Source organism: Leucopleurus acutus (genome assembly GCF_964270905.1).
Source record: "Leucopleurus acutus genome assembly, chromosome: 11".
Classification (NCBI taxonomy): domain Eukaryota; kingdom Metazoa; phylum Chordata; class Mammalia; order Artiodactyla; family Delphinidae; genus Leucopleurus; species Leucopleurus acutus.
Genome location: NC_139152.1, coordinates 97,457,302 through 97,483,329, shown reverse-complemented (window position 1 = coordinate 97,483,329; position 26,028 = coordinate 97,457,302). Strand labels below are relative to the sequence as shown.

Genomic DNA, 26,028 nt, shown 5'->3' with positions numbered 1-26,028 from the left:
TGGTGACTCCCATTGGGTGCCACCCAGCTCACAGCTCACTTCCACCAGCACCACCCCACCGTGGTCACGGGCCTGCTTGCCCTTTATCCGGGGAACCCTCCCTGCACCCACCTTGCACCACCCCTTCCATCCCAAGGGGAGTTACCAACTCCCCACTTGACTCCGCCTCCCTCACCAGAGTGATTGGCTAAGGGGTAGGCACCTGACCCAAACTGGGCCAATTGGAGAGTGCCAGCCCTTTGGCATCACTCATTGGTCCAAAGATGGGCACGTGGCAAAACAGACCAATCAAGGTCCTTCTCTAGGATTTCTCTACTCAGACCCAGCTGTGGGGCCGGAGGTCCACTCCCTGGGAAGACACCTACTGTTGGCAAAAAGAGGCAAAGAAGTGGGGCAGGGAGACCTGGCAGGCGCCTTCAGTAAACTCCTTCCTGCGCAGGTGGTTTGAATCGGGTTTCCGTCCCAGGCAGTTGCGATCACGTTAAGAACATGGACCCTGGAGCAAGCCAGCCTTGGCTTTGAGTCCGTTCCAGCACTCACTAGTGTGTCGCCTTTGGCATGTTACTGAATAGCTCGGTGCTTCAGTTTCCTCAGCATATTGGGGGATTGAATGAGTTACTACAGGAAGCCCTCAATAACACCAGCTCTTCAACCAGGAGCGCTCTGGGTCCTACGCCTTCTCGGGCCCTTGACCCCTCCCATGTGGTACCCATAGTCGTTCTGTCTGTCCATCAGAATACCTGGGTATGGTTTGCTTCCTTCTTGCTGAAGCACACTGACTCTCCTTAATGATCAGGCTGCAGTGGGCAGCCCTTCTTTCACTGGCCTGCTCGGGCTCTTGTTTTCACATGGGTAGTGGCAAGATGGCAGGCAGCCCAGCCCCAGGGATGGCTTAGAGACCAATGCCAGTGATGGACACCATGAGAGAGACTCAGAATTGCCCCTTCCCTCGGTGGTTAACTTTGTTTTGGGGTCCAGCTCACCTCACATGGCACCCGAGGAAGTGCCTGGACAGTGCTGGGAGGTGCTCAGGAGGTGCAGGTACTGTCATACGAGGTGCCCAGCTCCCTGCTCCCAAGGATAGCTGCCCTCCCAGGGGGCTGCTCAGCCCCTCACACAAACAGCTATGAGCCAGGCTTGCCCCATCACCATCAGGGAGTTCCATCCAGACCTGCCCAGATCTGCACAGATCTGTCTGAGCCCTAGCTTGAGCTCAAGTTGGGGATATCCTTTCCTTTTTTCCTTTCTTTTTTTAAATTTATTTATTTATTTATTTATTTATATTTTTGGCTACATTGGGTCTTCATTGCTGCACAGACTTTCTCTAGTTGCAGCGAGCAGGGGCTACTCTTCGTTGCGGTGCGCGGGCTTCTTGTTGCTGTGGCTTCTCTTGTTGTTGAGCACGGGCTCTAGTGGTGCGGGCTCAGTAGTTGTGACACGCGGGCTCAGTAGTTGTGACTCATGGGCTCTAGAGCGCAGGCTCAGTATTTGTGGCGCACGGCATTAGTTGCTCCGCGACATGTGGGATCTTCCTGGACCAGGGCTCGAACCTGTGTCCCCTGCATTGGCAGGCGGATTCTTAACCACTGTGCCACCAGGGAAGCCCTGGGGATATCCTTTCTGCCCCCAACAACCTTTCTAACCAAGGGACAAAGAAAGACCAGGTTTGTAGTGGGTTGTAGTGGGTTCCACATGGAACCTCAGACTGTGACCTTATTGGGAAAAAGGTCTTCACAGATGCAATTATATAAAGATTTCAAGAATAAATCATCCTGGATTTAGGGGGCCCTAAATCCAGTGACTGGTGTCTTTAAAAGAAGAGGAGAGGGACTTCCCTTGTGGTCCAGTGGTTAAGAATCCGCCTTCCAATGCAGGGGACATGGGTTCCATCCCTGGTCAGGGAAATAAGATCCCACATGCCACGGGGCAACTAAGCACACACCCCGCAACTACTGAGCCCACACACTCTGGAGCCCACGTGCCACGACTAGAGAGCCTGTGCGCCACAGCTAGAGAGAGAAGCCCACGCGCCGCAACTAGAGAAGCCCATACACCCCAACGAAGATCCCAAGTGCCACAACTAAGACCCGACACAGCTAAATAAATAAATAAATAATAAATAAATAAATAAAAAGAAGAAGAGGAGAGGACACAGACACAGAGAGAAGAAGGCCACATGAAAACAGAGGCAGAGGGCTTCCCTGGTGGTGCAGTGGTTGAGAGTCCGCCTGCCGATGCAGGGGACATGGGTTTGTGCCCCGGTCCGGGAAGATCCCACATGCCGCGGAGCGGCTGGGCCCGTGAGCCATGGCCGCTGAGCCTGCGCGTCTGGAGCCTGTGCTCCACAACAGGAGAGCCCACAACATTGAGAGGCCCGCATACTGCAAAAAAAAAAAAAAAAAAAAAAACAGAGGCAGAGATTGGAGTTATGCTGCCACAGAAAGGTTTCTCCCTCAGGGCCTCCAGAGAGAACCAACCTTGATTTCAGACTTCTGAGCTCCTGAACTGTGAGAGAATAAATTTCTGTTTATTGAAGCCAGTAAGTTTGTTGTAATCTGTTATGACAGCCTCAGAAAACCCACACCCACTTACATAATGTACCCACTGGCAGTGTGGCTATATTACTAGGAAGCTTTAAAACTTTGCTCACTCTTTGCCCAAGCAATTCCATGTCTGAGCACTTATTTTTATGAAATAATTGGAACAATGCAGGGATATATGTGCAAGGTGTTCCCCACAGTGTTGTTCAATGCAGTGAAAAGTTAGGAAAGAACTAAATACCTATCAATGGAGCTTGGTCAAATAAATGATAGCATCCCATGTAACAGAACATCGGGCAACTGTCAAACACCATTATGTGTTTAACATCAAAAGACGTTACGTAGTCATATGTGAAAAAAAAAAGTTTCAAAATAGTATATCTGCACAAGACATATTAATCGTAAAGAAAATATGGGTAAATTGGACTTTGCTAAGATAAAAAAACCTCTGTTCACCAAAATATAACATGAAGAAGCTGATTTCAAATGCTGGTTCCCCCACTAACTGGCTGTGAGAACTTGGGTAGACGTTTCAACCCTCTCTGCCTCAGTTTCTCGTCTGTAAAATGGGGAGGTTTTCTTCATGAGGTTTGCTCCAGTCAACTATTATCGTGTAACCAACCGCTCTAAAACTTAGTGGTATAAAACAAAACAATAGTCTTTAAATTTGCCTACGGATGTGAAATTTGAGCAGGGCTTGTGGGGGGTGGGTCATCTCTCCACAGGGGGTCAGCTGGGGTGCTTAACTGGGGGCTGGAGGACCCGCTTCCAAGGTGGTATACTCACATGGCCAGCAAATTGGTGTCGGCTGTTGGCTGGGGAGCTCAGCCAAGTTGAGGGTCAGAGACCTTGGCTCCTCTCCACGTGGGCCTCTCTGTGGGCTGCTTGGGCTTCCTCATAGCATGGTGGCTGGGTTTCAAGAGCTAGCATCCCAAAAGACAGGAAGTGGAAGCCACCAATTTCTTATGGTCTGGCTCCCACCAAAATGGCAGCGTCACAGAGCTTCTATTGGTCAAGAAGTTACAGAACCCAGATTCAAGGGGAGGGGACACAGACCCCCATCTCCCAATGGATGGGATATCAAAGAATTTACAGATATGTTTTAAAACTGCTTTAGGGTTGCTGTGACGATTAAGTCAAATCATATAATCACAGTCTCAAAGGATCATCCCATGGATGACTTATTAAATAGAGACCTTTACAGGGAGAAGCCTGGCAGACATGGCTTGGCCAAGTGGTCAAAGCTAGCCTCACAGTAATGGAACACACTGACATCATTGCTGCTTCTTAAAGAAGCCAAGTGGGCTTCCCTGGTGGTGCAGTGGTCAAGAATCCGCCTGCCAGTGCGGGGGACACGGGTTTGAGCCCTGGTCCGGGAAGATCCCACATGCCACGGAGCAACTAAGCCCGAGCACCACAACTACTGAGCCCACGCGCCTAGAGCCTGTGCTCCGCAACAAGAGAAGCCACTGCAGTGAGAAGCCTGCGCACCACAACGAAGAGTAGCCCCTGCTCGCCGCAGCTAGAGAAAGCCCATGCGCAGCAGTGAAGACTCAATGCAGCCAGAAAAATAATTAATTAATTAATTAATTTTTTAAAAAAAGAAGCCAAGCATACTCCTGCTTCAGAGTCTTTGCACTTGCTGCTCTTACTTCCTGGAACCCTCTTTCCCCAGTTATCCACAGGGCTTGCTCACTGACTTTCTTTAGGTCTCTGCTAGCATCACCTCAGGAAGGCCTCCCTGGCCCTTACATAAAACAGCAACTCCCACTACTACCTGTACCCTCTGACCCTGCTCTGTCTTTCCTTTTCTCAGCGAAGTTACATGTCTGTTTTTAAAAACTCGTTTCTTGTTTATTCTCCACACCCCATCCCCACTAGAATGTCAGCTTTTCAAAGGCTTTATTATTATTTTTTTTTTTTTGCGGTACGCGGGCCTCTCACTGCTGTGGCCTCTCCCGGAGCACAGGCTCCGGACGCACAGGCTCAGCGGCCACGGCTCACGGGCCCAGCCGCTCCACGGCATGTGGGATCTTCCCGGACCGGGGCACGAACCCGTGTCCCCTGCATCGGCAGGCAGACTCTCAACCACTGCGCCACCAGGGAAGCCCTCAAAGGCATTTTTGTCTGTCTTTCTCACTGCTATACCCCCAGCATCTAGAATAGTGCCTGGAACAAAGTAGGGGCTCAGTAAAGATATGAGGAGTGAATGAATGAATCGGGTGGTAGCAACTCAAATGTCACCTTGATGAGGTCTCCGTTGTCTTCACTCACAAGTGAGTGGCCTGGACCCACTGTTTTCAGCTTGGTGCTTCTGCGTGTCTCTGGGGACTGAGCCGCATTCATTTGTGATTCCCCGGCCTAGCCCTCAGCATACCACAGACACTCAGGTAATGGTGCTGCTAGGCCTAATATCCACCTCTCCACACATCCAGCTTTGTAAAGCAGTTTTACACCTGGCATCTCGATACATCCTCACCACAGCCTTCTGAGATGGGTGTGTCGCCCCTGTTTATAGATGTGACCTGGAGAGGAATGATGGCTGGCCCAAGGTCAGACAGCTGGTTGGGGGCGGAGCCACACCTAGAACCCATCTCCTGCTTCCCAGGGAGCAAAGAGTGTGAAAATTACACTCTATGGGGGCACCTTGGGAAGGTCGTAGAATCAGCTCCACCAGAGGCTGCAAACCCAGCACCTGCAGGGCCTGCCTTTGGGAGCTGGTACAGCAAGAGTCTCAGATTTGTCACGAGAAGCCAGAAATACTTGGCAACTGGTTCAAATGAAGCCAAAACCCAGAACAGACTCTTCCGAGGGCTGGATGCTGACCTTTGGCCAACAGTTTGCAACCTTTGCTCTATTGGATTCTACTAGGTTCTAGATGATCCTCCATTTTACAGCCGAGAAAACTGAGACCCAGAAAGGGGAGTAATTTGCCCAAGGTCACACAGCAAGAGCCAAGATTTGAAAATCTCTGGTCTGGAGAAGGCAAGATATGGGGGCAGTAACACAGAACCCTCACCCCCGAGTCAGTCCCTGACATTCTCTGTAAGGTGGCTCAAGCCAACAAGGAAAAGGAAAACAGATGCCTGATTCTGGGGGCAAGTGGCCGTGGGGAGAGCTGAGTTTCAGAAGCAAGGAGAACTGGGTTCAAACTCCAGCCGCAACCCTCACCAGCTGTGTGACCTTGGGCCAGGCCCTTCCCTTTCTGAGCCACGGCCTCTCCGCTATGAGATGGAGACAGGATGCCCTGGGTAAGCGATGACTCACTCTCAGGCTCGGCTGGTCCAGGGGTGCAGGCCAGACTCCACTGGCTCCATGGGTTTTGGATCCTGCAGGCTGGGACTGTGCTGTGAATACTTCTGGAGAACTCTGATGCGGTTGCCACAGCGCACGCGCGGCACCCATTCCTGTTTCATCAACCTCCCAGTTCTGCTGGCACAGAGATTGCACCAGAGCAGACTGTGGCTTCCAGAAAGGCCTCTGCAGGACAGGCTTGGTGACAGTGGAGCCAACCTCCGGTCCCAGCACCCCCTCCCTGCTGAAGCCCGTTCACAGCCTGAGCAGGTGCCTGATTCTACCAGTAATGCCTCAGTCACCGGCTAACAAGCTATTCCAGTCCCTGCTGCTGCTGCTGCTGCTTTTTTTTTTTTTAAACAAGCTCTCTCTTCAAATTGTAAATGCCCGAGGGGGTTAATACCTTAGCTTGCAATGAATCATTTCACTGGCCTCTCCTGACACTCAGCTATGACAGGGGGTGGGCAGGTGGCCTGGCTGGTTGGGCCCCTCACCTCCGTCCACCTCCAGGAGTGGGGAGACCCAGCCCTCCCCTCCCGGGGCCCAGAGGTCCAGCCAGCTCCTCCTATGGCAGAAACGCCTCCTAGGAGGTTGCTCCACCGCCCATCACACTGCCCTACCTCTGAGTCCCTCCTTCCCTGACTCAGGGCCACTCTCTCCCCCTCGGCCCCAGCCCCTGCTGAACTCTAGACACTGGACTCCATTGCTCCTCCGGCTTTCCCTGCCCCCTCCCATGCCAGGCCAGAAGCCTCCCGCCCACTCACACCAGCTGGTGGGCCTCAGGCCCCATCAGTCCTGCCTCCTGAATGCTCTTTTCATCCCCTGACCCCTGGCCTGAGCCTCATGGCATGTCACCAGCCACTGCAGTCTCCCCCGACTGGTCCCTTTCTAGAACTGTCTGGCAAAGGGCCTCCAAACTTAAGTCCCTTCTTTCAATGCTGTCAGCTACTCTCAGAAGGACAGCTCATCCCAGCATTCAAGGCCCCACTGACTTTACCTGCCTTATTTCCTATATCTGATAACACGTGCCATGCATTTTTTAATTCCCCACAGCAGGGAGAAAACATTATTCATTGTTTCCCTGAAATTAAAATTGAACTGGGTGTTCTATATTTTACCTGGCAACCCTAATGTCAGTCCAAACACCCTGGACAACATCATGAGGGTTTTTTTAGCTTAATTTTTTTTTTTTTTTTTCAGCTGCGCCATGAGGCATGTGGGATCTTAGCTCCCGCACCAGGGATCAAACCTGCGCCCCCTGCATTGGAAGCACAGAGTCTTAACCACTGGACCTCCAGGGAAGTCCCCTTTTAATTTTTTAGTATAGCTACATTTAAGTGCAATATCTTGGACATACTTGTACCAAAAAACTGATTCATTGTTTATCTGAAATTCAAATCTAATTGGGCATCCTGAATTTTTATTTGCTAAATCTGGCAACCTAGGTCCTACATAGGTAATAGGGACCAGGGGGACTGGCAAGGGTCGGACAGCCCCAACCTGGACCCTGAAAACTCTGCCCCGCAGTCAGCCTGAAAGCCTCCTTTCCAAACCTCTGCCCTGGTACCTGGAAGGGGCGGGAGCCCAGAGACTCCTTGGGAGGAATTATTCCACTGCTGCCCACTTCTCTCTCTGGGCCTAGTTTCCTTCTCTATAAAATGAAACTCATGGTTTCTCTGTCCCGTTTCCCAACCTCTCCCAAGGATCAAACACCTCAGTAGAGTAGGGGGTTCTCAGCTGACCGGATGTTTGCCTTTGCAGAAGGCAAACAGGCTTGTGAGAGTTTCTGTTCTCTGGCTCACCAAAGGGCCTTGAGGAATAATTAAGACAAAGGTCCTTTTTGGCTTGTTTTTTCCCAAAGTACCTCGTAAACCAGTTAGTTAAACTACCTCAATGATAATTGATTCAGACATGATCATCAACTAAAAGCATTGGATGAAAGTTTGTTGGGAATTAGGACATTCACAGGGTATCAAAGTAAAAGTTACCTTTACAATAGGGAGACCAGGCAGGCGCCAACAGGCAGGTGACCCATCACCTGCCCTTTGATCCCATCTGTCTCCAGGCTAAAGGAGACTAAAGACCCCTGGCCAAGTAAAGGCCATGCCTGACCTGGGATTAGAGCCTGGACCGCAAAAAATAATGGCTAGAGAGGACATTATGGGACAACCGGGACAAGGGGAATGTGGACTGGGGATTAGACAACTGTGTTGTTTCAATGTTAAATTCCCTGAATTTGATACTTGCACAGTGGTATGTAGGAGAATGGCCTTGTTCTTGGGAGACGTGTGGTGAAGTGTGTAGAGGTGAAGGGCTACATATCTGCAACTAACTCTCCACGGTGCAGCCAAAGTAAACAGGTAGATAGGGAGGAGGGGGAAAGGGGTCAAAGGATAACAGCTGGTGAATCCGGTGGTTCATTGTACTATGCTTGCAACTTCTCTGTACATTGGACATTTTTCCAAATAAAAAGTCTGAAGGAACACCCACCCAGAATAAAATATCAGAAGTAGAAGGGGTCTTAAAGACCTTGTTCCCTGACCCTTTCCCAGAGAGGGGAAGGCCTTGGCCTGTGCTCACACAGTGAATGGCAGCTGAACCCTCCCCACTTGGTCTGAGTTCCAAGAGCAGGAATGGGCCACCTAACCAATGTCACCTCTGGTTCTTCTCCCCGCTCTCCCTCACCCACCAACACTCTGCCCCTGGGGCCACCCTACAGTTATATGGGAGATGAGCAGCTCCCGGAGTCTGGGGAGAACTCCACCCTGCCCCTCCCAAAGAAACTGGACCACAACTCCTTCATGCGAGGCCAAGCCTGGCAGGCGGGATACTTTCTAGGGAAGCTTCCAGATGTAACCAGGAGTGAAATCTCCTTTTGTGCTTTACACACTGGAGTGTTTCAGTGGGGTAAGGTGTAAACACAACAGCTTTTACTGTAGTGAGAGCAAAATGCTTCAATAATTTATATTGTTATAATGTTAATCCTGTATACTGCAACAATTATGAAAAGGTTCAGACAGATAAATAAGAAAAGAAATGGACAGTTAATATGATCTTAAGAGAGGCAACAACAGCAGTGATAACTTTAGGAGGAAAGCTATTTCCTTTTTGAGTCTACAAGTGCATGTAATAATTTAAATGACAAGACGAAAAAATAGATTCCATCCTAATTGTGATTTTTTAGGACTGTTTGTTGGACTAGCATTTATAGCCTTAGTCTAAATAGTATTTAAGTTTTGTTTATTTAAGGCCATTTAGGTGATGATTAAAAGGAGAAAGGCGGGCTTCCCTGGTGGCGCAGCGGGTGAGAGTCCGCCTGCCGATGCAGGGGACACGGGTTCGTGCCCCGGTCCGGGAGGATCCCGCGTGCCGCAGAGCGGCTGGGCCCGTGGGCCATGGCCGCTGGGCGTGCGCGTCCAGAACCTGTGCTCCGCAACGGGAGAGGCCGCGGCGGTGAGGGGCCCGCGTACCGCAAAAAAATAAAATAAAATAAAGGAGAAAGGCAACTTCGTCACCTCCAAATTTCACGAGAAGAAAATCCAACATCAGACATCCACATTCGTGATAACCATCACCAGTCCAGGTGTAACAAAGAACACGGAGAAAACGAGAAGTGACTGGGGGAAATGCTAAGGTTCGGGGTGGCCTGTGGCTCCCCTGGCCTCTGTGGAAGGTGTCTCTGGAGAGGGCACCTGTGCCGTGGGCGGCCTAGGAAGCACCTAGTCGTGAGAACTTACTGGCCGCACATGCTCAAGTAAAGCTTTCCTATTTGATTACTTCCTTTGCAATCAAGGCCAGAGAGCCCCGGCGGGCCAGCATGGGTCTACACAGAGCAGGCACCTGCCCACTGTCTGTTGAATTCACTCATTCAACATGTATTTATTGAGCACCTACTATATGCTACTCTATGTTCTGTGCTGGGTTCCAGGCAGGCAGGGGACTTCAAAGCAGAGTCCTGCTCTCAGGAAGCCCACAGTCCACTGTGATGGGGTGGGGCTGGGGGCAGACCATCCCTGAAGAAACACGAAGGGTGACTTTAGCTTAATGCTAAGTGCCAGGAAGACCACAAGAGGTTGCCTGGAGAGGGAGTCAGGGCAGGCCTTGCTGAGGACGTAACATCTCACCTGATGCCCAAGCAAGAAGCCAGGGCTGACCCTGAGGCAGTTAGGGATGGTGTTCCAGACAGGGAAAGGCCTGGAGGCGGGACCAAGCCGAGCAGCTTGAGGAACAAGAAGGCCTGTGAGGCCCAGCAACGTGCTCAGGGGCGCAGGCTGAGGTCAGGCCAAGCGGGGCTTCCTCCTGCAGGCCTTGGAGGCCGCGGTGGAGTTTCCGGATTTTATTTTAGATCCCATCAATAGGGAGCGCCATCTTCTCCCCTTTAGGATGGCAAACGAGGCCCAGAGACTGCCAGCGTCCCACCCGAGGCCACTCAGCGGGTCAGAGCCCCGCCGCAGGCTACCGGGGCGACTGCGCCGGCGCCCGGCTTCGCGTTCTAACGGATCCTCTCCCTTCAACCCTCTTCCCGCGGACGGAAGCGGGCGGGGCGGGGCGGAGCCGGGCCTCTAGCTCGGCCTCCCGCCCCCGCGCCCCGACTGGGCCGCGCTCGGGCCCGCCCCTCCTCCTCGGTGACGCGGCCGGGGGGCTGGCTCGGGGCGCGGCGGTCTCGGCGGCGGCGGCGGAGCGAGTGCAGAGCGGCGCCACCATGGGGGCCCAGCTGAGCACGGTAGGCGGGGAGGGGACGCCGGCTGCCGCGGGCACGGGGCGTCGCTGCGGACCGGCGGGCGCCGGACCCCCGTCTCGGGCAGCGCCGACTGCGCCCGGCCGCTAGGGGCGGGGGGACCGGGCTCGGACGCGGGGCGCAGGACCCCACCCGGCCCCGCCCCACCCAGCCCGCCGCGCCCCGGTCGTCCCTGTGCGGCCGTGATTCACGCCCGGGCCTCTGCACCCGGGCCCAGCACTCCCGATCAAGGGGCGTCACCCGGAGGCGGGCGGCCACGCGTTCGGGGCGCCCCGCCCGCCACCGCCGCCCCCCTCAGCCCGGACGGCCGAGGAGTGCGGATGTGTGCGCTAGTGCTGAGCGAGTGCGGGGGTGAACGTGGCCGGTGCCCCCGCGTGTGAGTTAGTATGAGTGCGACTGAACACGTGTGAAGTGTGAAGGAGGGAGCGCGTATGTGTGAGTGTGAGTTTGTGAGGGCGTGTGTGTGACCGGGTGTGTGGGTGTGACGTGTGCGTGTGCAGGAGTGTGTATGGGGGTGAGTGACAGTGAAAGAGTGAGCAGGTGTGCGGGAGTGTGACCGTGAGTACCTGCGAGTGTGTGCGTTTGTGTGTGTGGAGTGAGTGTATGTGGAGTGGGTGTGTGCACGTGGAGTGAGTGTGTGTGTGTGGAGTGAGTGTGTGTGCGTGTGTGTGCGCGCACACGTGTGGTGTTGCTGGATCGCAGTTTTTACCGACAACAGCCCCTGAACCCTCTCCGTGGGCTGCAAGCTAGGCTCTGGTCTCTCTTAACCCAGCAAACTTGAGAGGCCCCAGCCGTTGGCCCCATTTTACAGATGAAGAAATGCCACTCAAGACTTGGCCACGGGCCGGGCTGGCGGAGTCTGAACTTGTGGAGCTGCAAAGTCCATCGTCATGCTGTCACTTTGGTTCGGCCCAGGGCCACCCTCCCTCGCCCTCGGGCCTTTCGAATTTCTCAGAAGCCACAGTGGTGGTGCGTGGCTTGCGCTCCACGTTGAGGCTGTGGCCAGAGGGCAGTCCCCACCCACACATGCGGGTGCCTGGGCGCTGGCTGGGGTCACTTGGGCAGGGCTGCCACTGGGAGGATTAGGCCCAGAGCCTCTTGCCTGGCGTCCTCCTCCACCTCCTCCCTCTGGCTCTGTGGGGCTCCCCCTTGGGGACTCGGCAGAAGGCCTCTTGGCCTGGGTGTTGGCTTGTGAATGTGTGGCCCAGCCCAGGACTCTGGGTGGCGTTCAGCCCAGGGGGCAGCTTTGCCCAGGGCTAGCCTGGGGGCATCACCCCAACTCAGCGTAACATCCTGACCGTGTTCCCAGCAATCCCCTTCCTCCCTCACTGCTCAGCCTCCGGACTGGAACCCAGACCCCCGCCCCTGCTGTTTTCCCACAGTGCTTCTCACCTTCTGGCCGTGTTGGTTGGGTTTGTCTCTGTGTCCCCAAGATCTGGCTGCTCAGTGTTTTTGCCGAGGAGCCAAGGACCCCTTGGAGCCCCTCTATGAGGGGCAGAGCCCCGTCTGAGCGTCAGGAGACCTTCACCAACTCCTAAGCCTCCTCTATCCAAAGGGTGGCAGGGTTGCCCTTTCCTCCTGGGCCCTGCCGGGGTCCCCACTTGAGCCCAAATACCCGGAGCAGACCCCAGGCAGGCCTCCTGGCACAGCGGCTCCACGCCGTCTGCGGGAGGCCAGCACGGGCTCTGGGCACCAGGCGTCTTATCTGAGACGTGCAGGCCCTGAGAGAGGCCTCCTCCCACACACCGGAAGTGGGGACGCCGAGGGGTTGGCACTTGAACCTGCCAGCCACCTGGGGGTATGTTGGGGGCTTAGCCTGCCGTCCCCGACTCTGGCTCCCCTTCCCCCAGCACAGTTGTGAGTGCTCAGTGGACCCTGACAGGCCGCCACCACAGGTAGAGTCCAAGGCTTTTCCCCTGCCCCTGGCAGCTCTGTGCCTAGTCCGCGGTCCAGACACCCAGCCCCTGGGAAGCAGGGCTGGGTCTCCCCTGTGGAGGGCAGCTCCACTGTCCACCTGCCCCTCCTGGGTTCCCTTTCCCAGAAGCGCAGAGCCAGGAGCCCCTCGCTGCAGAGCTTCCTCCACTCCCTCCCACTTGCTCCTGCTTCCCGAGAAGGGGGCCATGAGGGAGGTGGACACGCAGATCCCAGCTGGACAGCTGGCGGGCAGCGGGCAGGGAAGCCTCAGCACAGGGGGCTGGCACCTGGGGGGTCCTGGCAGGTCCCTTTGCCCACCCAGACCTGACCTGGGTAGAGTGGATGGCAGGGTCCCGGTGGGGAGTTCCAGGGGGTGAGCAGCTGGCTGGGTGCCACATGGGGGTAGTAGGGCTACCCAGCCCCTCGGCTGTGGTGGGTGAGCTGGGGGCTCCCTGGAGGCATCCTGGGACTCTGGCACCCCGTTTCCCTCTCCCCTTCCTGTGTTAGCAGAGGTGGGGAAAGGCAGGTGGTGGGTTCCCTGGTGGGCACTGTGTGGCCTATGGGGCACCAGGTCAAGGCCTGGCGAAGCAGCTGTCCCCTAGCTCCCCTGGGGAGCTGGGGTGACGTGGTGTGTGTGTGTGTGTGTGTGTGTGTGTGTGTGTGTGTGTGTGTGTGTGAGCAGCACAGCTGAGGAGGAGCTGGGGTGGGACCTTGGCTTTGGCCGCCTGCCTCCTGTTTACTCTGCCCACTGCTTGCAGGGGTGGGAGTGGTGCCTTGGACGGGGAACAGGGCATCCCAGCCCCTTGTGAGTCTGGTAAAGCCTCCAGTTTTCCAGAGATGAAGCTTTGCCTTTCCACGGCACCCTTTTCTCTGCCCGTGTCCATCTCCCACACTGGCTTGAGCTCCCCAGGGACGCGGTCCCCTGACCTGTGTCCGCCGCATCCCACATGGGCCCTGACAGCTGTGCCCACTGGGGTTTGTGACCTGAAGGACTGACTGACAGTGAGGGTCGGCTCACAGCTGCCTCCAGAGAGGAATTTGTACAGAGTCCACCCTTGCTCTCTCAGTGGCCCGACTGTCCGCAGACGCAGAGGGACTGTGCAGGGCTGGGGCTCAGTGCTCGGACAGAGCTGGGTGCCAGTTCTCACCCTGTCTCAGTGTCCTCACTGAAGTGGAGTGGCCATAGCGCCCGCGTCCCGGGCTCAAGGACTGTGCGAGATACGAGAGTGTCGCGTCTGGGCACGGGGACTGGAAGGAAGGCCGCACACATTATCCACCGCTCACTGGCACAGCTCCTTCCAGCAGCGGCTGCAGTCCCACCACACCTCTGGGAGGCAGGTGTGGAAACAGCCAGGAGTTCAGGATCCAACCCCTCAGCCCTGTGCTCCGTGGAGGGCCGAGCGCCACCCTCCCCCTGGAAGCATCTGGTCCCTTGTCCTGGTTGCGGAAACTTTCAGACAAAGTAAGAAAAGTCAGAGAGAGACTGCAGTGCAGGGCCTTGTTCTTGTCCCTTTGTGAATTTATCCACGAATATTTACTGAGTGTCTCTGCTCTGAGTGCTAGAGATGAGACACCAGGTCCCCCGCCTTCCTGGGTCTGCCGTCGCACATTGTCTGTGACCTCACGTGGGAACCTGGCCCAGCCGTGTGAGCCCAGGGCTGGCAGCCAGGGCACACGAAGCTGGCGCCTGGGATCTGCAAGTTCGGTGTAAGGGCCAAGGCCAGTGTTGAGGACTCATCTTCAGAACTGTTGACAAATGAGTTATTTTCACGGCTCAGCACGTAACCATGGGCTGGCATTTGGGGCAGGTGAGAGATTTGGGGTGAACGACAGAAAATTGGGAACCGAAGCCCAGACTCCACCCTGGGCCTCCCTGAGCCACAGTTTCCTCGTTTGTCAAATGAAGAATGCAGTTGGCCTGTCTCCCAGTGCTGAGGGTCAGTGAGGAAATGGAAGGGAAGGTGCTTTGCAGACTGTGAAGCGAGCTGCAGGCCAGGGGGTCTTAGTTATTAAACTTGGCTGACCACTAAACGGCTGTGCTGGGGGGAAATAAAACTCCAGAGAGCACCAAACATAAGTCCACTTGGGCTCTTAATGTCGTTTAAGTTTATTTCCAGGACTCCCAACAATGGTGATTTCCTGCAAACGTAGCTTCACTCAACTTTTTCCCTAAACAATGTTCTCCATGAATATGGCTTCCCTGACTGATGTGGGAGAGGCCTGGAGCAGAGGAATCATCAGAGTCGCCCTCATCCCCGTGGAGTTTGCAGAGGTTGGGGGGGGGGGGGCTCCGGATGTCTGCTGAGGGCTTGCTTAGCTAGAGGGTAAGGGTTGACGTTTGAGCTGGGCTCTGGAAGTGGAATAGGAGTTGTTGGATGAGGGAAGAGAAAGGGCATTCAGGGCAGAAGGGAGAGTGTGCAAAGGCCTAAGGCAAGACAGGCTTGTGACCAGATAGTGGGGACCTTGAGTGTTGGCAGTGGGGAGCCGTGGTGGGCTTTGGGGGTGGCGGAGCAGCCTGTTAGTCTGGGCAGCTGGGGCTTCACTGCAAGAGCCGGGAGATGGGACTGTGCTGGAGCAAGGGGCTTTGGGCTGTGGGCTCCAGGGCATCTGTCCTGCGAGGCGGCTTGGGAAGAGCCACACTTTGGGCTGGACAGGCCTGGGTTGCGTGGCCATGGGTGCGTCACTTAATCTCTCTGAGAAATGGCTGTGAGTCCTCTGAGGACTGGCTTTCCTGATCTGTAACTTGATGATAATCACAGTACCTACTGCCTAGGATTGAAGTGAGGATTATGCCGGAGAATTCACGTCCCACTCTTGGAGCAGCGCCAGCTCGGGGACACTGGCCAGTCTGCTCTAACATGGCCTGTTGCAGCCTCGATTCCTCCCCAGCCCTAGGTGGGACTGTCCTCATGAACTTGAGGAAGATGGAGCGTGGAGAGGTGAAGATTCTCTCCTGAAGTCCTGAGCTGGGTCTCAAACCCAAGTCCCCTGACCCCAGAGTCCAGGGCTGCCAACGGGCCTTAAATGCGACCCAGGGTGGGTGAAATACCACTTGGTAGCCAGGACATGGTAGGTGCGGGTTAAGTGGGCAGGTGGCCAGAGACCCTGTTTGTGGCCCTGTGCGGGCCGGAGAGGTGCGCTGGGGCCAGCTCCCTCAGGCCTTCTGTTTAGACCCATTGGTTAACAGACGAGGGGCCCCGTGGGGCAAGGCCGTGGCTGCAGCCAGCCTGGAGGCTCTGTTTGCAGGAGAAGCACGGTGTTTTGAGCCCGACAAAAGGCCTGTAACCAAAGCTTCGGCTGGGCAACTTGAAGCAGCCGGGCCGGTTTGGGGGCTGGGCCAGGCCCGGTGTGGGATCTTGGTGCCTCTGCCCTTCCTTCATTTGGGTATTCCGTCTCCTGGGTGATGGGGGCCCCACGAGGGTGGTAGAAGAACCTGTGTGCATGCCCACATTCCACAGGTTATAGACCCTTCGGTGACCTCAGCCCCCCATCTCATCTCATATCCCAGCTCCCTTGGGCTGTTGGCCAGGCAGTGGCCCTCACCTTCCTTCTATAGCCAAGAATACCGAGGCTCAGAGAGGCCTCAGGTACTCAGCCAGAGTGTCCTCCCCAGTTGATAGAGTGGGGGGTCCTGGCAGGGCTTCTGGGAAGGGAGGGAGCAGTGAGGCTGGGCCTTGAGAGGTGAGAATCTTCTCACCTGACCCTCAATAGGGCAGGGGCCCATTCCAGGTCTGTTCTCTGTCGAACATGCTACCTCAAGAGGCCTGCAGAGGAAGCAAAGAGGCCTCCATGCAAGCAAGGAACTTGACTCTGAGCTTCCTGGCAGCCAAGGCAAAAAGGGGAATTTGTAGTGTTATGATAAGAAGAATACACACGGTCATCTGCTGTGAGAACTAAAGTCAGGGAGGTACACTAGGGAGGGTGAGTGAACAAGCTGTGAAACAATTTTCTTGAGAACCAGTATTTTGGGAAACCTTTTGGTTGTTGACCCCACTATATGAACCACTAGTGTGGACTTCCTTCTTCACTTTTTATTTTGAAATAATTTCAGACTTACAGTAAAGTTGAAAGGATGTATAAAGAGCCCTTATATACTCTTCATCAAGATATACCAGATATTAACATTTGCTATATTTACTTTATTGTGTGTGTGTGTATTTTAAACTATTTGAGAGTAAACGACAGATATGATGGTTCTTTGCCCCTAAATACTTCAGCATCTATCTCCTAAGAACAAGGACATTCTTTTGCATAATCACAGGACGATGATCAAATCAGGAATGTAACACTGATACGGTGCTATTGTCTAATCTGTGAGCCTTCATGCATATGCCACCTATTGTCTCAGGATTGTCTTTTACAACTGTTTTTTTCCCCCTGGCCCAGAATCAAATTCAGAACCACACATTGTATTCAGTTGTTCTGTCTCTTTGGCCTCTGTACAGTAAGTCCCCTACAAGTTGCAAACTTTCAAAGGTGCGAACGTGTGTGAGTGAAAGACACCAACATCAGGCGTGAGTGAAATGGCAGCTTGCCCTCCGTCTCCTATGGCTGACGATCCTTCAGCTCTACCGTCTCCCACCTCCTCTCCCTCCTCCAGTCAGTAACTCTTCTTGCCTGTTCACTCGATGCCAGCCCCTGTATGCTAACTGTTGTACTGTACTACTGAACTTTTCAAGGTACTGTACTGCAAGATTTAAAATGTTTTCTTTATTTTTTTGTTTGGTTTTTTGTGTGTATTATTTGTGTGAAAAGTATTATAAACCTATTACAGTACAGTACTGTATAGCTGATTGTGTTAGTTGGGTCCAACTTTGTTGGACTTAACAAACAAATTGGACTTACAAACGTGCTCTCAGATCAGAGCTCGTTCATATGTAGGGGACTTACTGTATTCGTTTCCTACGGCTGCATGTAAGTTACCACAAACTAGGTAGCGTAAAACAATGGAAATTCATTCTTGCACAGTCTGGAGGCCAGAAGTGTGAAAGCAAGGTTTTGGCAGGGTGTGCTCTCTGGAGGCCTGGGGGAGGGGCCTTCCTCCTCATCCTGCTTCTGGTGGCTTCCAGCAGTCCTCGGCCTCCTTGGCGTGTCACCACATCACTCCAGTCTCTGTCTTCACACGACCTTCTCCTCTGAGCCTTCTCCTCTGTCTTAGAAGGACACTTGTCGTGGGACCTGGGGCCCACCAGGGGGATCCAAGAGGATCTCATCTCAAGATCCTTAGTTTAATTACACGTGCAAAAACCCTTTTCCATCCCCAGGATCTGGGTGGACATGAGTTTTAGGGGAGCACCCTCCGACCCACCAGAGCCTCCTTTAATCTGGACCCGTTCCTCGGCCTTCGTTTCTAATTTTTTTTTTTTTTTTTTTTTTTTTTTTTTTGCGGTTCGCGGGCCTCTCACTGTTGTGGCCTCTCCCGTTGCGGAGCACAGGCTCCGGACGCGCAGGCTCAGCGGCCATGGCGCACGGGCTTAGTTGCTCCGCGGCATGTGGGATCTTCCCCGACCGGGGCACGAACCCGCGTCTCCTGCATTGGCAGGCGGACTCTCAACCGCTGCGCCAGCAGGGAAGCCCTGGCTTTGACGTTTTTGAAGAGTGGTGCCAGTTCTCGCGGCGAAAGGCGCTCGGTGTTTCCTTGTGTCAGAGGCAGGCTGTGTGCTCCTGAAGGAAGGCACAGCGCGGTGCTGGGCCCTTCTTACTTCGTGTCAGGAGGTGCACGGTGTCAGCTGGCCCCTTTCCTGTGCTGCTCCCTGGTTAGGGTGGGGTCTGCCAGGTTCTCCACTGTAGGGTTGGTCTGAGCGGTCTTGAGGCTGTTGTTCTCTTCCTGAGTCTCACTTGTGGTCCAGATAGTGGAGGCTGCCCAGGACTCGACTTCCGGATGGCCAAGGGTAGCTGCTGCACACAGATACCCAGTGAGGTCAAGTGCCTGCTGGGGGACGGCCTGGGTTAGCCGATCTCCATCTTCACAGCCAGAGAGTGTAGCTTATGACTCCCATTTCACAGATGGAGAAACAGGGCAGAGAGGCTAAGTGCTTTTCCCAGGGACAAAAATAGCTAGAAAGAGCAGCAGGCTGGTTGTCTTTCCTTGCAAGGGTGTCCTCTCCAGGTAAACCTAAGCAGTTTTATTTGGCCATGGGATGTGGGCTTTCTCTGTTTTTAAAAAATCCAAACCGCCTCTAGGGTCTTTGTGAGGCTGCGATATGGGGGGCAGGGGGCTGGCAAGGAAGAGGTTCTCAGAGCCACGCAAGAGGGTGAGTGATGATGAAGGTGAGGCCTGATGTTTAAGAGTGTGGTTGGGGAGGCAGGTGGACTCAGGTTTGAGTTGCAGCTCCCCACCTGCCTGCTGTGTGGCTGTGGGTGAGTTGCTTCACCTCTCTGAGCTGTTTCCTCATCTGTAAAGTGGTGGTGATGACAGTGCCTACCCCATAGGGTTGTCATGAGGTTAACCCCTGTGCAGGGCTCTGCATGATGCTAGGAGTAGACTCTCAGAGCTTCAGGGGACCTTGCAGATCACCTGGTCCAGTTCAGTTCAGAGAGGGGAAGGGACTTGTGCAGAGTCACACAGCCAGCAAGGAGCAGAGCTTCCTAGTGTCTAGCTCAGTGCCTCGGCTGCCCCCGCATCTGAAGGCAGAACCCCAGGGCTCAGGGGTTTGTCTGTTTGTCTAAATAGAGCTAGCACTTGACATCACTTAATAGGGCCAGGGAAATTGACTCAAGGGAGGGAGGGAGGGAGGGAGCACAGATACACAGTGCTCAAGATTAAGCACAGGTACTTGGGAACTTTATGCTGAGCTTCCTGGCAGCCAAAGTGAAAAGGGCTACATGCTCAGTTATGTAGCTTTCTTTGTCCCCATTCCTCAGGGAAAATGGAGCTTTTCCAACGACTCAGTAACACAGTGATAGGTTTCATGAGTCTGATTTTTGTAACTTCTCCCAGCTGGCACCAAAATGGAGCTGGGGTTCCCTGAATGAACATGATGGGGAGAGGGCGTTCCTGGTAGGGGAGAGGCCCGGAGGTGTGTTTGGAGGAAGGGCAGGGGGCAGTCTGACCTCGTGGGTCTGTCCTGTCGTTTCAGTTGGGCCACGTGGTCCTCTCCCCAGTCTGGTTCCTGTATAGCCTGTTCATGAAACTGTTCCAGCGCTCCACCCCAGCCATCACCCTCGAGAACCCGGACATCAAGTACCCGCTGCGGCTGATTGACAAGGAGGTCAGTGTGGGGCCTGAGGGCGTCGTGGGGCATGGGCACCTCTCTGTCCTTGTCAGCATCACAGCATTTCACAGGCACCTACTATGTGCTCGGGGCATGGCCCCTTGTGAAGTAGGTCCCATTATCTGCCCATTTTACAGATGGGGAAAGCAAGGTGGTCCCTTTCTAAGGCTACCAGTAAGCGGCAGAGGGCTTTGAACTCAGGTCTTTGCCCACAGAGCTGGTTCTTTGAACCACACTCACTATTCCCCAGAAGGTCAGAGTGGGAGGGACCCTGTAAGGACTCTTGGGTCCAAGTAACCGTTTAATGGCTGTGAAAACAGAGGACAAGAGAGGAGAAACTCAGGTCACACTGTGAGTTAGGGGCAGGACCAGGACTTAGACCTAGGCCTCGCGGCTCCCATCCCAGTGCCCCTTCCTTAAAGATAAGGTCTCCTCCCCTCCTCCTTCCCCGCCCGCAGGGTCACCCACTCAGGGCCCCTAGAGTCTTTTGCATCTGTCAGATTCCCTGCGGGGCGGGCGGGGCGGCTCCATCTGCTCCTCCCACAGGCTTGCTCCTGCCCTCCCCACTTGATGCTTTTCTTTTTCAGACCTCTGATCGTGATTTAAAACCATCCTCTCCCTCCTTTGCCCAGCCGCCCACCCTGTAAGGCTGTTTCCCTCCTTACTCTCTCTCATCAGAGCCCCTCCCATGTGCTATTTCTGGCCACCACAGCTGCCTCAGGAGGGGTGTGACAGGGAAAACTGAGTCATGGGGCAGAGAAAGTCAGTCACTTGCCGGAAGCCTGAGTCCTGGGCTCTAGTCTGCACCCGGGCTCCCCATGAGAGCTGGGGCTCCTGTGACTGTACTTGTAACAGGATTTCATAGAAGTTGAAAACCAGAGAGAGGCAAAAAGAAAAGAAAAAGAAAAAAAAATGACTGCTTCCCAGATGAGACCACACTTACCCTCTCAATATATCTTATACACAATTTTTTCTTACTAAAATGAAATAACAATGTTGTAAAAGCTTTTCCTTTTATAAAGTTCTTTTTCTTTGTTGCTGTTTTTTAATTCCCAAAGTAATGTATGATTTATATGTGCTCGCTATAAAAATCTTACTTTTATAAAATAAAAGCACATGTTTATATGTGCTCTGTTCATGAGGTGTGAACGTTCCCCTCCCCCATAACCCCTTTGCAGAGGGTCCCCTTCACGGGTCACCATGAGCCGTTCTGGTAGTACATTCCTGTGTACATGATGTGTGGAGGTTCAGGTGTGTGTATACTTAGTTTCTCTTTTTTAATAACTTGAGTTTTTACCGAGCTGTACAATATGGACACCTTTACATGTCTAACCCAAAGCTGATTCATTATTTTTTTATTTTTTTATTTTTTTTATTATTTTTTTTTTTTGCGGTACACGGGCCTCTCGCTGTTGTGGCCTCTCCCGTTGCGGAGCACAGGCTCCGGACGCGCAGGCTCAGCGGCCATGGCTCATGGGCCCAGCCGCTCCGCGGCATGTGGGATCCTCCCGGACCGGGGCACGAACCCGCATCCCCTGCATCGGCAGGCGGACTCTCAACCACTGAGCCGCCAGGGAAGGCCTGATTCATTATTTTTGATGACTGTCTGGTATTTTGTCACAGGATGTCACACGGTGGACCCTCCAGGCCCCTTGGATTGATCAGGAGGCACACGTGCTAGCAGTTCCCCTCCCCCATTGTAGCCTAGTGGTGGACCAGCAGGTGGGCCTGCTCTTGGTTATTTTGCTGTGGCCCAGGGAGGGGTCCCGGCTGTCGGCCCTTCCCCTCTCTGAACGGGACTGGACCAGGCGATCAGCAAGGTTGCCCACAGCTCTGTGAGTCTACTGCTCGGGCCATCACCGCCAGCACCGTGCCGCGCCCTCACACACGTTAGCCTCATGACTTTTGCTGTGCTGGGCTAGTAATCATCAGTGTCTTTCTCTCACTTCTGTTCTTTCCCAAAAAACATCTGGCACGTGGGTTTCTGACCTTGAGCCCCAGGACCAGTTGATAATCCTGGGATCCGCTTGCGGGAGGCCCTGGGGCTCCGTTTGCAGCTTCAGGCCCGGACTGTGGGGCAGAGAGGCCCACTGGCCGCCGACAAGCACTGCGTCCTAAGTGGTGGCTGGGCACCGTCTCTCCTGAGATCCAGGCCACCTGCCTTGGCTCACATGCTTCAGTGATGCTTAGAGTGACGCTCTGTCCCTTTGGAGAGGTCTGGCATCTCCCCCCCTGGTGGTAACACTCTCCATCACTGGACCTTCCTCGTGTGGGCGTCAACATGTGCTGGACAGCTAGCTGCCTGCCTTCCAAACGGCCCCTCGACACCCACCATCCTGCTGCACCTGGTGCAGGGGAGACCTCACAGGGGACTTCCGGAGCCCAGGTTGGAGTGCGGGCACTGGGTTCGGTTCCCAGCTCTGACACAGCTCACTGTGGGATGCTCGCCTCCCTGGCCCCAGTCAAGACTGGGCTCCTTCCTCAGCCCAGCCTCACTCTTAAGCAGCCTCTGCCCCACCGTGGAGGGGGAATGGCCTTCACCCATTGACCACACCCTGGGTGCACACCCTGTCTTGGCCATGGCCAGCCCCAGTGACCTCCTGGGCAGCAAGGCTGCCATGCCTCCTGCCCTCTGCAGCCCAGCTACGGTCATGCTGTCCCACTTCTTGGGGCGGGGGCGGCTGTTAGTGTAGTGGCTTCTAGAGCCCCTCTCTTGAGTCCCAGGCCTGGGCACATGGGGCCTTGTCTCAGCTCTGCCCCACTGCTGGCCCAGTCCCTGAGCTGTTTCTGCCTCCCCAGGACACTTCTCAAGCTGTGGCGGAGGTGGATCCTTTCCTCCTGTCCCTGGAATTTTCTGGGCTGTCTGGCAGCCTCCCTTTGGAATCTTTTTTTTTTTAAAGCACAGGCTCTAGGCACGCAGGCTTCAGTAGTTGTGGCACGAGGGCTCAGTAGTTGTGGCTCATGGGCTCTAGAGCGCAGGCTCAGTAGTTGCGGCGCGCAGGCTTAGTTGCTCCGAGGCATGTGGGATCTTCCCGGACCAGGGCCCGAACCTGTGTCCCCTGCATTGGCAGGCGGATTCTTAACCACTGCGCCACCAGGGAAGTCCCTCCCTTTGGGATCTTGAGCTCACTCCCTGCTCCGACCACCTTGCCCTGTGGCCCTGGGTGGGTCAGTGCCCTTCTCTGGGCCAGTGAGAGCAGAGGCACACCCAGTGTGCATCTGACCTCTGTGCCCTTGCACACGCGTGTGCAGGTCCTGGGGAGGGGTGGGCACTCTGAGTCTGGGGGCCCCTCTGCCCTGGGTGCCATGCAGCAGCTCACGCTTCGTTGCAGGTCATCAGCCATGATACCCGCCGGTTCCGCTTTGCTCTGCCGTCACCCCAGCACATCCTGGGCCTCCCCATCGGTGAGTGCGGCCCCAACCCAGCACACGTGGAGCCGGTGCTGGGACAGAGAGGTGGGGGCTTTGCATTTCAGTTAGTGCAGGGAAGGCTTCAGGGAGGAGGTGACAGCCACCCTGGGCCTTCAAGGGTGAGTGTCGGGATAAGAGGCCAGTTGCTTCAGTGTCCCCGGCAGTGGCACGAGCACGAGCAAAGGCAAAGAGATGGGACGTGATGGGAGTCCCTGGGGGTGGCGAAGGGAGCAGTGGGAGCCGAGGTCAGGCTAGGCTTTGAATGCTGGACGGGGTGCAGCGAAGTGGGCTGACAAGACCCAGGGGGCCCTGCAGGGGCAGTCAGCCCACACTCACCCCTGCTGTCCTGCAGGCCAGCACATCTACCTCTCGGCTCGAATCGACGGGAACCTAGTCATTCGGCCCTACACGCCCGTCTCCAGCGATGACGACAAGGGCTTCGTGGACCTGGTCATCAAGGTGAGGCCTTGGGGCCACAGCTGCTTGGCGCGGGGGTGACCACCTCGCAGCCAAGGCCCCACAGTCTGATCTCTGAAGGCCCTGTGCTCGCTGTGCCTGGTTCCCGAGTGAACAGCAGATCATAGTTCTTAGCACAAGCCAAGCTTTGGGGTCTCGGCAGAGGGCAGGCGTCGGGCTCAGGCTGTGCATCTGCAGAAGAGGAACCAGGCAGGCCCACCAGCCCGTGGAGGGCTCACCTTCCTGCTCTCGGACTGGCGAAGCCCAGTGAGCTGGGCACCTGCTCTTCCCCTGGGAAGCATCCCACGGGCCCGCTGGGGGTGCAGTATGAGGAGCTCATGGGACGGTGTCCGGGAGCCGGGGTGAGGGGCTTTCTGGGATCCATCACCAGCCGGGGGCTGGGTGTGTGCTGTGGGAAGATGTAGCCATTAGAGGCAACAGACCAGAGAGACGTAGAACAACCAGCAAGGATCTTAAAAAACAAGATGCTGAACAGAAGGAGAAATGACAACTAGAGCCCGGCACATTTTTATGGAAATTAGAAACACAAACTTTCCAGCAGTGATCCGTGTTCTCTGATTACACACCCACCCAAAAGTGTGAACCAGCCCAGGCCGGTGGGCTGGATGTTAGAGACCCTCCCTAGTCAAGGCCCAAACCTCCATGGCTGCCCTGGCTCAGCACCCCCGGGGATCAGGCTTGCTCTCTCAACTCCACTGTGCAGGCCCCAGGGCCCCCTCACTGGACCCTTGGGTGGGGGGACAGGAGCAGAGACCCCCGCTGGGCCTCAGCTTCAGCCCTGGGTCCTACAGGGTCCTGGGCTGGGCGCTGTGTCTGTGAGGGCAGGAAGGGAGCTGGGCCTGTCAGTCCTGGCTCTGGCCTGGATCTCCTCTTCGCTTGGTGTCATTTAGACCCTGTGCTGGGTGCCCAGGCCCACCGGCCTCGGTATCTTGTCTTTGGCTGGAGAATGGACACTGAACAGGTGGTCACACAGAGGTCAGTGTTTGTTCAGGGGACAAGCACAAGAGACTGAGCACCGAGAATGGGCACCAGAGCTGGGGTGGGGGTGGGGTGATGAGAGCTGCCCCCCTGAGCAGGCAACAGTGAGGCAAGGTGTGGCGGCTGAGGAGGCGGCAGCCAGGTGGAGACGGAGGAAAAGGACCTTCCAGGTGCAAAGGCCCTGAGGTCAGGAGGAGGCTTGAGGACTTGAGGGACCGAAAAGGGAGAGGTCAGCAGGGCCAGGCAGATCCTTGGAGGCCCTGGTAGTCTGGGGCTTTGTCCGGAAGGAAAGGGAAGGTGGTGAGAGTTCAAGCATCTGTTCTAGCTGAAGTCTCTCGAGCCAGATGTGGAGGAGGTGTTGGGGGGATTCAAGTAGAGATGGAATACTCACCAGGACCAGGCCCTTCCTGGCTTGGAGACCTCACTGGCCCCCTTGGCCCTGGCTAAAGGTCAGGCCCCCAGCCTGGCACGCAGTGGGCTCTGCCCACTCTCCCTCCACTCTCCCTGCCCCGCACCCCAGACACACAGACACATCCCCTGTGCTGTAGCCGCAAGCTCTTCTCCCCACCCCACCCCCGAGGCCCCAAGCCCTGGCCTTTGCCCACGCTGTCCCTCCCCCACTGCCTCTCCCCCTTCTCTGCTCATCACTCCTGCTTGCCCTTCAAAGCCGAGCAGAAATGCCCCGTGGTGCAGCCATCCCAGCCCTGGAGCTCCTCCCCTGTCTGCCCATCTCTCTGTACGAGCGTTGTAGCACATCCCTTTTTCCAAAGCTGAAATCCCAAAAGGCACAGGGAAGGAAATTGTTCCAAGAGTGATGTTTTTATGGCAGCACGAAGTGGAAAGAATTGAACATCCACCAGAAGGGCCTGGTGAGCCGGCTTCCCAGGGCCTTTACTGAGCTGACAGCCATGGGGATCTCCTGCCGGGGGAGGGGGTGGGGGGTGGTCACAGAGATGCTTCCTGGCAGAACATTATGCAGCAGGCCCTCGGGTCGCTGCCTTGGACACCAGGCTGATGCTTTGCCCTCCAAGGGGATGTTATGGGGAGGGCAGACCACTGCGGGGGACGGGACACAGACGGGTAAGTTTTGATGGGTGGAAGGGGCATCGTGTGAGAAGGCCACACACAGCCGCAGAAGACCCCAAAAGAGTGTCTTCCCACTGTGGCCCAGAGCTCACCCCGGCAGCCCTGGGAACGGGGAGCTGAGGACTGTGGGTGTCTTGCAGGTTTACTTCAAAGACACCCACCCCAAGTTTCCCGCTGGAGGGAAGATGTCCCAGTACCTGGAAAGCATGAAGATTGGAGACACCATTGAGTTCCGAGGCCCAAATGGGCTGCTGGTCTACCAGGGCAAAGGTGATCCGGGTTGGACTCCCCGAGGACCCAGTGGGGGTGGTGGATGCTGGCTGCAGGTCCCGACTCTGCTGCTGTCTGGATGGGTGACTCTCGCAGGGCAAGCCAT

At 55.3% G+C, this 26,028-nt stretch overlaps 1 protein-coding gene across 3 annotated transcripts in view; it reads left to right on the top strand.

Annotated features, from left to right (window-relative positions):
- Positions 1–26,028, top strand: part of CYB5R3 (cytochrome b5 reductase 3) — a 47,611-nt gene that overhangs the window by 11,944 nt on the left and 9,639 nt on the right. The window contains exons 1-5 of one of the 3 annotated variants that reach the window (XM_082850927.1): positions 10,483–10,557; positions 19,566–19,697; positions 23,033–23,105; positions 23,464–23,570; positions 25,793–25,922. In XM_082850927.1, the coding sequence (XP_082707053.1) occupies positions 10,537–10,557; positions 19,566–19,697; positions 23,033–23,105; positions 23,464–23,570; positions 25,793–25,922 (463 nt within the window). In that variant the 5' untranslated portion in view covers positions 10,483–10,536. Of the gene's footprint in view, positions 1–10,482; positions 10,558–19,565; positions 19,698–23,032; positions 23,106–23,463; positions 23,571–25,792; positions 25,923–26,028 lie in introns of those variants that run through there. The other 2 variants (XM_082850928.1, XM_082850929.1) reach the window with 2 other exon arrangements.